At 39.8% G+C, this 14,946-nt stretch overlaps 1 protein-coding gene across 14 annotated transcripts in view; it reads left to right on the top strand.

Moving 5' to 3' along the window:
* Positions 1-14,946, top strand: part of DOCK7 (dedicator of cytokinesis 7) — a 108,489-nt gene that overhangs the window by 21,765 nt on the left and 71,778 nt on the right. For all 14 annotated transcript variants that reach the window (XR_008577986.1, XM_054832975.1, XM_054832973.1 and 11 more), the window contains exons 3-12: positions 2,219-2,394; positions 2,584-2,652; positions 5,318-5,447; positions 5,554-5,766; positions 6,191-6,276; positions 8,252-8,318; positions 9,552-9,701; positions 11,656-11,736; positions 13,959-14,124; positions 14,793-14,935. Coding sequence is in view for 13 of the 14 variants with exons in the window: in XM_054832975.1 (XP_054688950.1) it covers positions 2,219-2,394; positions 2,584-2,652; positions 5,318-5,447; positions 5,554-5,766; positions 6,191-6,276; positions 8,252-8,318; positions 9,552-9,701; positions 11,656-11,736; positions 13,959-14,124; positions 14,793-14,935 (1,281 nt within the window). In the remaining variant the exon portion in view is untranslated. The remainder of the gene's footprint in view (positions 1-2,218; positions 2,395-2,583; positions 2,653-5,317; positions 5,448-5,553; positions 5,767-6,190; positions 6,277-8,251; positions 8,319-9,551; positions 9,702-11,655; positions 11,737-13,958; positions 14,125-14,792; positions 14,936-14,946) is intronic.

Genomic DNA, 14,946 nt, shown 5'->3' with positions numbered 1-14,946 from the left:
AAGTCTTAAAATGTTAGGGCTTAAAAATAGGGTCAGTTAAGCAGCTTTAAGTGACTCTGAGAGGCTACCTTAACCTTCTGGCCTTCCAGTGCCACCGGTGTCCAGCACAGAGGTGCATCGCTGCGTGGGTGGGGACCGGCCATGAGAGGGCCTTTTCCCAGCACCTATGGTACCCAGCGCCTCTCTGCCTCTTGCCCAGCAATTTTGTTATTTTTACCTTCATTTGCAAGGAGTCTCCGTTTCTGGGTTCTTACTCTTCTTTGGTTTTGAGGTTTATTGATTTTTCTGCACAAAGTAGCAGTAGTATTATGCAGCAGCTCTTCTGAGAAAACATGCACTTTTAGCAATTCCTGAATAATAAACTGTCACAGTTCACTGCTGTATGTTTTGTCAGTTATCGAGTGCCAAACGGAGCTGGTCTATCTGTATGTAAGAAACAGATAGTGTGAGGTGATGACACGTTAACTGTAATGTGGGAAGGAGCAATGACAAGTTCTGCTCCTTGTGAGTTTTGCAGTGATGAAAACAGTTAAAAGTATCTGGTTTGTATTTTCGAAAATTCTCCAAATCACATACTTGAAGTTCATTTCAAGAATTCAGGATTAAAAGGGGAAAAAAGGTTATGGGGTCAGAGTTAAAATAGATGATGATGATGATGGTGCATTTCTTGACACGTAAATGCATTTGTATCTTTTACCTAAATTGCAGAACTAAATACTAGGTTTCTAGACATGTTATTTTTTTGGTGGACCAGATTCTTATCTGGCATAAAGTCATCTGGTCCAACTCACCTGACTTCATTGGAGTCATGCCATTGTTCTGCTTAAGGATTTGCCTTCTGTATTTTAAGAAAATTGCAGTATTCATTGCAGTTGGCTGCGGTAGGAGAGATTCTTTCAATACCCTCTGTGTTAGCCAAGTTTTTTTCCTTGAATAAAAAGTCAATTCATTTCAAAACTTTTTGGCAATAGAAGTTTAAAAACTGGGATTTGGGATTGGTATAGCAAATTTTTTGAGAAGCGCATTAAAAACTTAAATAGTCAGCGTTCTTTTTAAAGTCATTGCCAACAGAAGACAAGCTACAGGATAGTTCCCTGTCCCACAGAAATCATCTGGATAACAGGAAAGAGGAAGTAGTAGAGAAAAATTGCTGAATTTTGATGTGTTTTTGTAACTCAAACCACTCAGCCTCACTGGGATGTGCCAGAGAATTCTAGGAAATCTGTTAGTTGCTGTAGAGACAGGTTCCTCAAAACTTGTTTTTAGTGTTTCATTTTCTTAATGTCTGTGTTGATGTACAGCCTCATAGCATAATGATCTCAGAATATATATATGTATTTACATAATATACATATGTAAAAATACGGTTATGCAATGTGCGTATGTGTCCAATTTATGCAACTTTTTTTCACGTATCTGAAAAAAACCTCACTTTTTTCAGTATGGTGAAATCAGTACTGCCAGTGAAATCTGTTTTCCTGCATGTGTGTTTGTTCAGTCATTCCTTGTGCTTTGAGTACAAGCTTTGTGCCCAGTAAAGATGCTTTTTAAGTATCCATTTTATTTAGAGCAGCGTCCCTTCCTGGCGTGGGCCGAGTCATCATGGCACTAAAGGCCCTACACGTTAGGGAGAAGAGGTGGTTAAACTTGTACCTGTGGTAGGCGACCATTGTGTTTTGTGTTCCCCAGAGAAGTGGTTTAATTCAAAATAATGTTAATCTTTAGAGTTCTGTGGCTTTCTGAGTTCCTGAGTAAATCAGCCCCTGCTCTGGATTCCTGTCTGGGGGCCGTGCCTGGAGGTGAAAGGGTTCTTGCATCTTGGATCGGGGTGAAGGTTCCCTTTGTGATCAGAGCATGGCAAAAACAAATCCAAAGTAATACACGTGGGAAATAAAGTGCAAAATTTTCATTTGATGCAAACTGATGAATTTCTTGAAATAGATGAAAATCCTTTTTTTTATTTGTATTTATTTAGATGATGATGGTATGCATTGTAGAAATATCCAGAGAAGCACCAGATAAGAGATGAAAAACAGCTTTGTGATGTATATTAGCTACGGTTAACACCACTAGGGTTAATTATCGTCTGACGTTAGATCAAGGTTCCTCAACAAGGCAGAAGGGCTGGTTTAAAAACCAAAGTAGAATCCGTGCATGTGATTTTTCTTTTTTTCTTTCACCTTGTTTTAAGACCCTTCCATTGTTTGTCTTTTCCCAGGTACCTCTTACAGAAGCAGTGGACCCGGTTGAGTTGGAGGACTACCTTATTACACACCCAATTGCAGGGGAGTCCGGACCCCTGAGAGACTTGCTTGAGTTTCCTCCCGATGACATTGAGGTTGTGTACACCCCCCGAGAATGTCGAACGCTTGTGTCGGCTGTGCCTGAAGAGAGGTAGGAGGTGACGGGGTGACACCTCGCTGAAGGGAATTAATTGTTGAGTTATCTGCAAGGCTGAAGCCTGGAATTTTTGTCTATAAATGCCTGAAAGAGCAAATACAGACCTCAGTGGAAGCATGTATGTTTAAGAAGTCATTATCATGTCTGTGATTTTGAAGGTGTCTGTTTTTATTCTTTTAACAGTGAGATGGACCCTCATGTGAGGGACTGTGTAAGAAGTTACACGGAAGACTGGGCGATTGTGAACAGAAAGTGAGTTTCCCTGTGGTATTTGTCAGCTTAATTTCATATTTAAATTTTTGCAGGATGGCTAGCTGGTATGAGCAGGCTCAGAAATTGTAGTCCAGGCTACTGATTCCATGTGCCCTGGCTTTTAGTTGCCTAGCTCAGCTGAACTGATGCTTTGTGTTTAGCTGAAATGGTGCTTTGTGTTTCGAAAATTAGATCTCAGATGTCAAAAGCCCTTGGGGCATTTTTGAAAATCTAGGCCATTTTAGTTAACGGTTGCTCCTTTAGAATGGTAGAGAAATTAGGGAATGTGAACAAGTAGAATTACTTTCAGCATTTGTTTCTTTATTTGTTCCATATTTTTTTAGCTCTTTTTAGAGAGAAGTTGTATTAATTTTGTAATGATGTAAGATTTATGTGCAGGCACAACCACCTAATAGATAAGGTGCCCTCTGCAGCGTTCATTTGTTCCCAAAGAGACTCTGAGAAAGTACGTAATTTAAATAATTGTTACTATTTGGACTATCACAACATTTACCTAATGAGTTAACAGTTTAGAGAATGTGCATGCATTGATTAATTTATGCAAATTAGCAGGAAGGTTTCTGAGTAGCTTTACTTGGAGCATACACTCTCTCGGTTGATTGAAAGTCTGATGACTTCAAGAGCTACTGTCAAGGAGTAAGTGATCCATGTGATGCGCATCACCTACAAATGACTTGACTACAGCTACATCTCTGCCCTTGTGTCAGTTGCTACAATTCACTGGTTTAATGTTGTCCTGAGAACCACTTCAGGGGATGCTGAAGATATGCTTGGCAGTGTTAAGATGACCTAATAAAAATGTGGTTTGTAATCTCATACCAAAAAAAAAAACCCCCACCCAACCCAGAAGGAAACCTGAGAGAGAGAGATGCTTTATTAACTCCCAGCCTTTGTGGGCAGAGTCTAGACAGCACAGTAGGCTTGGACAATGTGACCCCCGCAGCCAGCACACCTCTTGGTTTCTCATCCACTGGTATCTGGCATACCTGGCTGTGATTCCTGCACTGAGGAGGTTCAGTTGGAGGCCGTAGAGCTTTCTGTCCTGTGCAGATCAGCTCCAGGTTGAGTTCTGTGTCAAGGAAGACATGACATGAAGCTGAAGACATCAGAGTTGCCTGAGTGGGTTGAAGATGTGCTGAGTGGTTGTTGAACTACAGTCAAAGGTTTTCTTGCCCCTTCAGAGGAGGAGAGGCACTTCCATAAACATTCACAGAAGTTTTTACTTGGATAAAAACATGGCACTGGACTGGGTAAAAACAGAAGGGTTACTGGTGGAGCAGGGGAAGAGCCCGAAAGTCTATCTGGGAAGGATAGAATTGTTTTTCAAGTGAGGATGGTAACAGGTTTCTCTTAATCCATCCTACTGGATGGTTACAAGTGCTTTGGCTAGTTCTGTGGGCACAAAATCCAGCTCTTCTAGCTTTAGAATAGTATGGCTTCTGATGCGCCATCCTTTTCTCTCCCCCACCTCAGGGGAAATACTCTTTATTTCAATCTCTGTCTACAGTTCTTCGTAACCTAAATGTTTTTGGGGAGCAGACAAATCCATCCATTCAGTGATTACTTTAGTAGTATTAGAAAAGGTAAATAAGCTTTCTTCACTGTCCTGAAAAAACAATAGCATATTCTTATTTCAACCTTATGGTATACTTTCTGTTTGCTAAACTGATGGCAGCAATGATCACAGGCATCTCGGAACTCAGGTCTGATCTAGAATGAATTTATGCTTGTTGGTGGGGCTGTGATTGAAATGCAGACATCCAGGTGAGGATTATAACAGAAAGTTGAGCTCTCAGGAAATAAAACCTAGCGAGGAAAACGCTTTCTTCCCTTTTCTCCTCCCTTTCATTATTTACTGCTAGCACATCCATGATTTTCACATGTCTGTGCATCCTTTTCTGATAACTTTAGTAACAGGACAGGGTAAGAACAATTAATTCTAGATGTGACCCCAGCACTACTTTGGGAACTGACTTAGAGTGTGTATTGTAAGGAGCCTGTGGCTCTGGCCATATGCGTGTGTAAATATAGACATAGTGCCATTTGGTATCCAAAAATTTGTTAGTCAAAGAGATCTGATCTTGTCAGCGACAGTAGACAGACTGTTTACTAGCAAGCACTCTTACACCCTGGGAAGCTCTGAAGGACCCGATTCTGCTTATAAAGATGCCCTAGGAAGATGCTCATTTTAGTTGGGGTTGGAAAGTTACATGTTTTCCAGAGGTGCTCAGGACTTCTGCGCTTTGTGCAGTCCTACCTGAAGTTGGTGTTTTGGTTTTAAAGGTATTAATAGTGTCTGCTCCAAGTCAGTTCTTGCTCCAGCAGAACCACTGGCCTTCCATCCCCATGTTCTTGGCCTGTTTTAAGCTTGGCATCACCATCACACGTTGCTTCTTTTGACATCAACCAGGATTGCTTTGTAGTTGAACAGAGTCTCGTTGTAGTACTGGAATACTGGTTGGATTATTACCCAGCTAGAGTGGGTAATAATAGAGTGGAGGGTGACTGGAAATAGTGTTTGCAGAGAGCAGTTTATGCTTTGAGAGGACTCGTGCTGATCATACTGGGTTTGTTCTGTAATTCTGCTTCTGGGTTTGGGGTCAAAAAGGATGCTAAGAATGCATTTGAAATACTTTGTTTTCAGATATCACAAGCTGGGAACTGGATTTAATCCCAACACTTTAGACAAACAGAAAGAGAGGCAAAAGGGGCTCCCCAAACAGATCTTTGAGTCTGATGAAGCTCCAGATGGCAACAGTTACCAGGATGAACAAGTAATGTACCTTTAAAACCTTGCTACATAAAACCTAATTTATAGTCGCATTTTAAAAGTGCAGTCCCTTTCCCATTATAAGTTGCCTTTAATTTGTTGAATCTCAGGATGACCTTAAGCGGCGTTCAATGTCGATTGACGATACTCCCCGGGGCAGCTGGGCATGCAGTATTTTTGATCTGAAGAACTCCCTCCCAGACGCCCTTCTCCCAAACCTACTGGACCGAACCCCAAATGAAGAGATTGACCACCACAACGAAGATCAGAGGAAGTCCAGTAGGCATAAGGAGCTTTTTGCACTACATCCAGCACCAGATGAGGTATTTTTATAAACATGTGGGTGAGACTAAGAAAAGTGAAGGATATAGGGAATGTGAAAATTGTCAGTCTGCCACAGATTTAAAGGAGTTAAGATCACCTATGTTTAATATCCATGAGAACCTTAGCTGTTTTGCAGGTTGCATGTTTTTTAGAATACTATCTTGCCATAGATGTTACTTTCTGAAGATTGGTTTTCCTTTATGGTTATGCAATCCTGAATAATGTAGAAACATTAAAGGGATTTAATTTAGCATATTTATAGCTGCTGATGAATGCAACATGCTGGTAAGCCTCAGATTAAATTGGTGTTATTGTCTTAGGGAAGAAAAAAAAAAAAGTGATACATATGTTTGCGTCATAATGGTATTAGTGGTTTGTACAAGTGTCGTGTCTCTAAACTGCTGTTCCTGTGACGAATTTCAGGAGGAGCCTATAGAACGACTTAGTGTCCCTGAAGTACCCAAAGAACACTTTGGCCAAAGACTCCTGGTGAAGTGTTTGTCCCTTAAGTAAGTATTGCTCCAACAGACAGCTGCTTTACAGAAATTCAGAATTTAAATCTGCTGTTGTATCCATGTGCGTCTGGAATAACTCTACTGCCTTGTTTACTACCCTTGAAGGGATGTAACATTGGTCGGTTGGTCGTGGGCTTAAAGGTTAGTCTCTAAAGGATAAGTTACACAGTACTGTGCATCACTTTTATCTTCAAGGCTTTTCTCTGCGTTGCTTTTCAGCCAGTCCGTAGCTGTGACCTGTTCCATGTTACTAGCACGCATGCTTCACTCTGCTCATTCAGGGCTCTGAAGTTGGCCAGTGATTGGTGTTCAGCTCTGTAACAAGGACGTTTAGGAGGGGCAAAAAAAAAGAGATTAAAAATGCTTAAGCCTTAAAACATAAGACAACCAAAGATTTGCTGAAGTTTAGGCTCAACAACCTTGACTGTGTCCCTTTAAGAGTGAAGACTTTATATACTTAGCAAGCATTAACTGGAGGAATAGAAACCTGTTAAACAAGTTTAATGAAGTGGAGCTCCTGAATATAGGGTTACCTGCAGCTGGTTCATTGCCTATAACTCTTCTCTAATAACACAAGGTAAAATTTTACTGTTATTCCCTTGGAGAAATAAAGTACAAAACTGATTTTCCACACTGCTGTATTCATCTTCTGTGTCCTCAGTTAGGTCAACCCTTCTTATTAGAGAGCTCCAGTTAGACTACATTGCGGCTCATAACTGAGATATATGTGTGGGACATATCTCCTGCTCGTAGAGTACTCCAGGACCTAATATAGCCATAGAGATGAACTGATTTTGCAGCCTTTTATGAACTGGAACAACATAATATACAGTAGCAGTGGAGCTTCCTCTCCAAAGGATGGTGTCTTTAGCATAAATAAGTTAGATGCTGGAAATTAATGATTTCTGCTATTTAAGCATCTCTCTTGCTGATGGTAAATTTGTAGCAGATCTGCCCAAGTATGTGCTTGTTTGTGTACCACAGTAATCTCTGAAACTGTACTTACAGTTTTAATAGGGAGCATCCAAGATCGTGCTATCTTAGTGGCACAAAAAGAAGTAGGTAGTGTCTCCTCCAGGGAGAAGGCTAAGATGACCTAAGCAGGGTCATTTTCAGGTGAATCTCACCTTTGTTGCAAAACTAGAGAAAATACCCGTTTGATGATGCACTCCTGTATATTGTTCTCCCTGTTGGCAGAAGGAGTTCCAGGCTGAAAAGGTGAGAGCTCTGTGCAAGGACTGGGTGCATGGAGGTGTCCCACCGTGGATTGGGCAGTCATTTCATGGCAAGACTGTGCAGACAGGAGAATGGCATTTCAGCCCCTGCTCGCTTTGGTGTTGGGACAAGTTTTGAATGTTGGGTTTTTAATTTCTGTAACTTCCCAGGTGATTTAACAATAAGTTTAGGTCTATTTGGTAGGTTAGTTTTTTCGCTGACTCTGCAGAGGAAGGAGCTTTCTGGTCAGTAATGCTGAGAGGCCATTTAGCCGTATCAACAGGTCAGCATAGTAAATTAGCACACAGGGCAGCTTCTCAAGGTAATCAGAGGACCTAAGTGGTCCAGCTATCCCAATAATTCCTCTCCCTTTAAGGAAGCTGTTAGGTTGCTTTACTTAGCTTTCAAACGACACTTGAAGAAGATAAAAGCATTTATAGAAGTATGCTTTATGTCTTGTGACCCTAATCCCAACCTTTCTGTTGGGTCAATGAGCTGAAAAGGCTTTTAGAAGGTCCTGGGAGCACGTTTTGGTGGAGGCGAGCAGAGGCGATGCAGAGGAAGCAGGACAGGAGAGGAGAGGAGTCGGGAGAAATGGGGAACAAAATCCCTTTCCAGCAGGAGCAAGCCCTTAGGGTTAGCTCAGCTGGTCCTGGCATCTCGGCCATCACCCAGGAAGGGTTTGGGGACAGGGTACATTATTCTTTCTTACAAAATGCAATTCAACTGATTTTATGTGTTTCTTTCTTTCAAGATTTGAAATAGAAATTGAGCCCATTTTTGCAAGTTTGGCTTTGTATGATGTTAAAGAAAAGAAAAAGGTAGGTTTTTAATTACTGGAGTGATGAGATTTCCATTGAAGCATTACAAACCTGTATATAAAAAAAGGGAGGAACTAATTCTGGAAACAAACCTTTATGAAGACAGTGACATACTAGTGGTTGGAAGAATGATGAAGGCATTTCATGAACCATCTTGTGTGCTCTTCTTCTGCTCAGTAAAACAGTTGAAGTATAACCACTTTTCTAAAAATATTATCGAATATGTGAGTGCCTGAAATCAGAATATATATATTGTCCAATCTTGGCTTTCAAAAGTCTCTTCCCCAGAGAGAACTTAAGTAACTGAAACCTTTTATTTAGATTAAGTTTTTATGAATTCCTTAATCTCTTTTTCATCATTCAGCATGGTATGTGTCCAAGTAACATTTTAATAATGCACAAGAAAGTCATACATGCTAAAATTGCTAAAATCAAAACAAAACTGAGCAGTATTTTCAAGATCTAAGTTATAGGGAATGCAAAATACATTTATTCCTCTATTTATGTTCTATATTTAATATTTGAAGAGTCTCTTAGTTTTCCTAATTCAAGATATTAGCAGTAGTAGAGAGAAAAATGTTAAAAATATGCATTTTGACATTTATCTCTTTAAGACTTGAATTTAATGCATTGAGTTTTAAGTTATGTAGATGAGAGTGTGTGGAATATTATGTGAACTTTGTTTAATATTTAAATCACATTTCATAAGCCAATTTTATCATCTTATTACTCCATTTTTTTTTTCTCTAACGTAGTAAGTTCTTTAGTGACCTCTGGTGTTGATAACCAGCTTACATTCATTTTGGCTTCAAAACCTTGATACAGTCAAGGATTTGGTGTTTCAGCGTAGAAAGCTCACTGTCTGTCATTCAAGATGTGTTGTTTTTTCTTTTTCTGTGAATGATCTTCAAGATCATTTTCTATTTCGATACTTTGATTTTTTCAGTTCAGACAGTAATTCCTAGTCCTGTGATGGAGCTACATACCTTACAGGAGCTGGAGGAAATGTTATAGGTAGTATGTATTGTTTGCTCCATTTCCTTTCTCCTTTCCCACTGGCCTGCCTTGATTTCTTAATGAAAGGGCCTTTTTTTTAATTTTTACACATGGTTTGAAAGGAGGTGCTGTTGGTTGGTTTTTTACTTGTTTTTTTGAAATTGTCTGTTGTGTTTATGAAGAGTTTACCAAAAATAAAAATAACTAATGCTTGAAGCTACCTAACTTCTTCCTTAGATTTCAGAAAATTTCTACTTTGATTTAAACTCTGAACAAATGAAGGGAATGCTTCGTCCACATGTCCCCCCTGCTGCTATATCCACGCTGGCCAGATCTGCCATCTTTTCTATCACTTATCCCTCTCAAGATGTCTTTCTGGTAATAAAGGTAAGAAATGCCAGAGAAATTTAAATTATTACTGTCTCTTGTTTTCTATTTAAAATAAAATATAAACAAGTCTGGCTGACCAGTTGGCTTCTTATTTACACTTGGAGAGCAGAACTCTCTTCTCAAAAGTCTAAACACTGGCACCACAGAATTCTGTTTCTCAGAATTCTCACTTAGTATGTTAAGTTCCTTGGGAACAGAAACAGTTCAGTGGAGATATGCATTGTTGTATTATTGTAAAACTGAAAAGAGTACAAAGGTTTGCTTGATACAGAGCTGCTTTCTGGGGCTTGACCTTGGTTTTTGTATGAAACAATGTGCTGACTGCTTAAGATGATAGATAAGTGAGTGATTTAAAAATATATATTGATCTGAATCTCATTTCAAAAATGATATATGCCTTTAAGCCAGATTTTCAAATGTCTTTAAGAATCGAAATTGCTAAGCGAGTGAGATCCATAACTGAAATAAAATGCCACATTGGTCACTCCTGAAATAAAGTATACAAAGATAAAAGTTATTTTCTCTTCTTTCATTTGACTCAATGAGCGGACAAATGTTACTAGTTCAGATTGGCATTTGAATCAGGTTTTTTTGGCTGGTCTCTCCATAAAAATCATCCTATTATAAAAAGAGGAGTTCGATATGTGCTCTCAGTTCACAGGCGGTGGTTACATTGCCTGCTAGCTAAGGGCTATGTTTTGTGCAAGTTCTTCCTGAACTGCTTCTGACATGAGGAATAAGCTTTTGAAATTGAATTAAGGCTTTGTGGCATGACAAAACAGTCCCAGGTGAGAATAAGGCTTTCAGTAGCATTGGAGCATATTCTGATCTCCAATTTCTGGTATGATTCTCTGAATTCCTGCTAAAAATCACGTTCTGCCTGTGCACACATATCCACTCTTCTGATTTTTACAAGATAAGAGGGAAGAGAGAACCCCGTGTTTATGAGATGGCAATCTGTCCGAAAGAGCTTGTGACTGCACATTAGTGCTTGTAAAACCAGTGATCCAAGAGGAGCTGGTGGCTGAAGTGATTTTTTGATTTGATGATGAAAAGGATAGAGTCAGGGATAAATAAGACAGATGTATAGCGTGCCTTATTGGGTGAATTTTCACATGGGTCTTACTGGGAAACCACTTCTCAGGCAGCTGGTATTGCTAGCATAAACTCACTAGGGAGTGCAAGATTTGGTGGAAAGTAGCTTTGTTTTTATATTGTGGTAGCCTTTTGGAGTTCTACTAATAGACCAGTATGAATGGCACTTCATAAGCATGGGAGAAGTTTAAAGATATTCTAATCTAGTAACAGCATGTGCACAGTAGCAGGCGTGGGAGGGAGGGCCAGGGTGCTTCTGAAAGAAACAGTCTTTGTGCATGTGATAGGGGAGATATTTCTATTAGAAGCTGAGTGTTAAGCAGTTTTGTGTTCAAGAGGCTTTGACTGACTTGGAGACTTCAGAAGCAAACATCTACTCTTTTGCTAATTTTAATTGTTTGATTATTTTGTTATTTGATTTGAAAACACACTGATTTAAAATAGTGCTTGTTTTAGCTGAGTGTATCTGAGTCACCTTCTTGTGCTGCTGCAATAGGTCCTTAATACAGAGAACAGAAATAAGAACAGAATTCTGAAAATGATGATGCTGGAGACAGCAGAAGCTGTCTTTAAGACCTTAAAAGTGAGCTGAAAGTGGCTCTAGGACAGATCAAATCAAAGTGAAGTGGTATATGTTCCCTTTGAACCTATATTTTACATGCGTGATTCAGTTATAGGTGGAGATCTGGGAACTTAATGGCTCTAACAAGTTGAGTGCAGTGCTTGTTCCCTGACTCACAAAGGGAAATGAAACTTTATCTCTTCTGAATGAATGTTTTTTGCTTCCTTGTGTTTGTTTAATTTAACAATCCTTGCTGGATACGTGTCCTTATAATGGTTCATTTTCCCTTCTCAGCTGGAAAAAGTATTACAGCAGGGAGATATTGGGGAGTGTGCAGAGCCTTATATGATTTTTAAAGAATCTGATGCAGCAAAGGTAAGAATTTTTTGATGTTTTAATTAAATTTGGCTACAGGCACTTTAAGGCATTTTGTTATTAACAAATTAAACATTATTTTCTTTTACCTTGGACTTAACAGCCATTGATACTGTTCCTGTTGTTAAAAGGATCCATTTTTAATTAAGAATCTAGTTAAATTCTAAAGGCCAAGGAAGAGTCAAAGACCCTTGAATCTTGATGCCTTATTGGGGGAGAGTAGTTAAAGGTCATCAGTTTTTGTAGCTGACAGGGGAGATGTGTGGTTACCATCAAGCTCAGTCATCTGTGATTCCCTGTCCCAAAGGATCAGCTGCGTGCTTATAGCTGGGTCAAGTGCAGGCAGCCTTTCATGTGAATTTCCAGTAAAATTTCAACTTTTCCATTGCTTCTGAAGCTTAACCCCATCACAGTACCTCTGCCTTCCTCTGGAAGGGTTATAAAGTGGATGAAATATGTTAACAGGAGATTCTCCATCGGGCCTGGTTTTGAATTGCAGTGCATTTCTGGTTCTTTTTTTCTGCTATTTTCTGCTGATTTTTCTTTTTCCTAATACTCTAAAGAAGGGCCACACTCAACAGCAGGGTAAAGCCATCCTTTTTTACATACAGTAAGGGTAGATTTAAAACGTTATACTTTAGCATTTGTTTTTTCCGTTAGCAACGTCCCTTTAATTCCTGCCTTCAGTAGCTTGGGCATTGTCCTCTAATGTGCAGTGGATGCCCTGGACCTGCTCCAGTTTGACAGATTCTTCCTCTTTCCCACACGTGTTTAAATGCAGCCTGTCTCCTTGCTGTAGAAGCCCTTTGCTCAGGACTGAAAGTAGAGGTTTCCCCGCAGGGAAGAATGCCGTATTCCCTGCAGTTGGCAGCTTGTTGCTCGTCGAAGTGTATCAGAGTCTGGGTGGGAATTGCAGGTTTGGTGGGTTGAGGAACAAACAGGAGTGCTGGTAGCACCTGCAGAATTTGGTGGCACCTGGACTATGACCTTTCCTCATTTTTTTTCCCCCACAGGCTGCTATTTGTTTTTCTCCAACACAATGTGGCTATAGAATAGCAAATTGCTGATTTTACTGTTACTTGAGCTTAAGTGTGTTGTTTTACAACTCCAGTTTGTAAGATATACAAGAGAGCTTGAAAAGGAAACCTTGTATACGTAGAATGTGAAACAATGCTTTTGAGCCTCAGAAATGGTTCCTAATTTAATGTACAATTGGGTTGAGCTAGGGAACGTTAAAAGGTTATAGTGAGAACTGAAGGAAGGAAAAAATCCTGAGAGATGCCAACCCTTCCTGTGATTAAGAGGCTTTCTGTTGTGCTTTTTTCAAAGGAGCTGTGATGTTAATTTGTTAGTTTTGATCAAACTCTAACAAAGTTTTACCTTCCTAAAGGTCTATTTAGCTGAAGAAGTTCCCATTTTTTGTCTGTCTCTGTCTTTCTATCACTGCACCACAATATGAAAAATTGATATTTTTCACCTCAGGTATATAGATAACAAAAGTAAAAAACTTCATTTCCTGTGATCAGTGAGTTGACATGTGCCTGAGTGAAATTTGGAATTGGATTTGCAGGGTGCTTGGGAATTTAGGTGAAAAGGCGATTTTTCAAGGTCTCCTTCCCAGCAAGGTGCATAAGCATGTCCTGAACTAGAAGAATGTGAACAACTGAGCTCTCTGTTGTTATCCAGCACCCTGTCTGGGGACTTCTTAGTAGGTGACAACCTTTCAAAAGCAAAACATTGCTCTTTAATATGCAGAATTATGGAAAAGTCCTTTCTTACTCCTTTTTTTCCCTCAATAAAATGAGTACGACAATATTTTCAGTTTCCCATGCAACTCTGGATGATCTGAGCACCTGCTGCATAAAATCACATTAAGCAAGACCGTTTCAAACTTCACAGAGTAAAATTCAGCTTTTCTTGAAAGGGCAGTGGGCAGACGAGCTCACTGGGATTTGACAGGCTTTTCGGGAGGTTTAAGAGCATGAAGCCAGCTGCTCTGACCCTCAGGCTGTCCTGTGTCTGGTACCCTTGGCCTGACGGCAGTTTGTGAAGCAGAAGTCTGATTGCCAAGCGCTGAGTGATCCTCCTCTAGAAGGTGCTATTGAAGCACAAAATCACTGCAAGTTAGAAAAGATACCCTTGTTACTTACTGATTTTGCTAAATGAGTCTTTGTTCCTATTCTTCCCCTTTTAATCTCTTGGATTGAATATTTTCTTCACAGAATAAGGAAAAGTTGGAAAAACTGAAATGCCAGGCAGAGCAGTTTTGCCAAAGACTAGGCAAGTATCGAATGCCTTTTGCCTGGACAGCCATTCATTTAATGAACATTGTGAGCAGCGCTGGAAGTTTGGAAAGAGATTCCACAGAAGTAGAAGTTGGCACAGGAGGTACAGTATCTGGCATCTATGCGAGGGAATGTGGACAAATCCAGTTTACCCAAGTCTTGATTCAGACCCTGTAGCTGCCATTGGTCCTTGTATCGCTTTCTTCCCCCTGCCCTACGCCTTCTGATAGTCTTGGGTCATAGTTGAAATAAAACAAAAAAGTCCGGCGTAACCAATGGATTTATCTTTCAAGGATATTACAAGCAAACCATCTGTTATATTATTTAAAACCAGGCTTCTAAGACTGAGAGTGTTACAGGCTGATGAACATTTTCCAAAGGAGTGGATTAATCTTTGTGAACCACACAGCTCATCTGAAACTGCTCTTCAGCATCCCCAAAACTGCCAACTTTATCATCTTCAGAGCAAGAGAAATACATAAATCTCCACATGATAAAGACTTTTATAATAGCAGTAAGGCACTGGGGTGAGGTTGCTGTGAGAGGAGCAGAAGTAGTCAGCTGTGCTTCACAGCCTCCTGATGCCTCAGGAGTGTGATTGTCTTAGCATAACCACCTCTTCTATCACACTTATTGCATAATTTCCAAAAGCAGCAGCTATCTTCTTGTGTAGAAAATCCTGGTTGGAACAAAAGTAGGTTCTTGGACAATTGTTTTTCTTCTTTTTTTAAAAAAAAAATCCTTCCCCTTTTTATTTTTTATTTTTTGAAGAACGTAAAGGATCATGGTCAGAGAGACGGAATTCCAGTATTGTCGGGAGACGGTCATTAGAGAGAACCACAAGTGGGGATGAGGCTTGCAATTTGACCAGTTTTAGACCAGCTACTCTGACAGTGACAAACTTCTTTAAACAGGTATTGTATGA

This window comes from Grus americana, chromosome 8, assembly GCF_028858705.1.
Source record: "Grus americana isolate bGruAme1 chromosome 8, bGruAme1.mat, whole genome shotgun sequence".
NCBI classification, from domain to species: Eukaryota; Metazoa; Chordata; class Aves; order Gruiformes; family Gruidae; genus Grus; species Grus americana.
The sequence above is the reverse complement of the archived record's forward strand: the minus strand, read 5'-3'. Positions and strand labels throughout refer to the sequence as shown.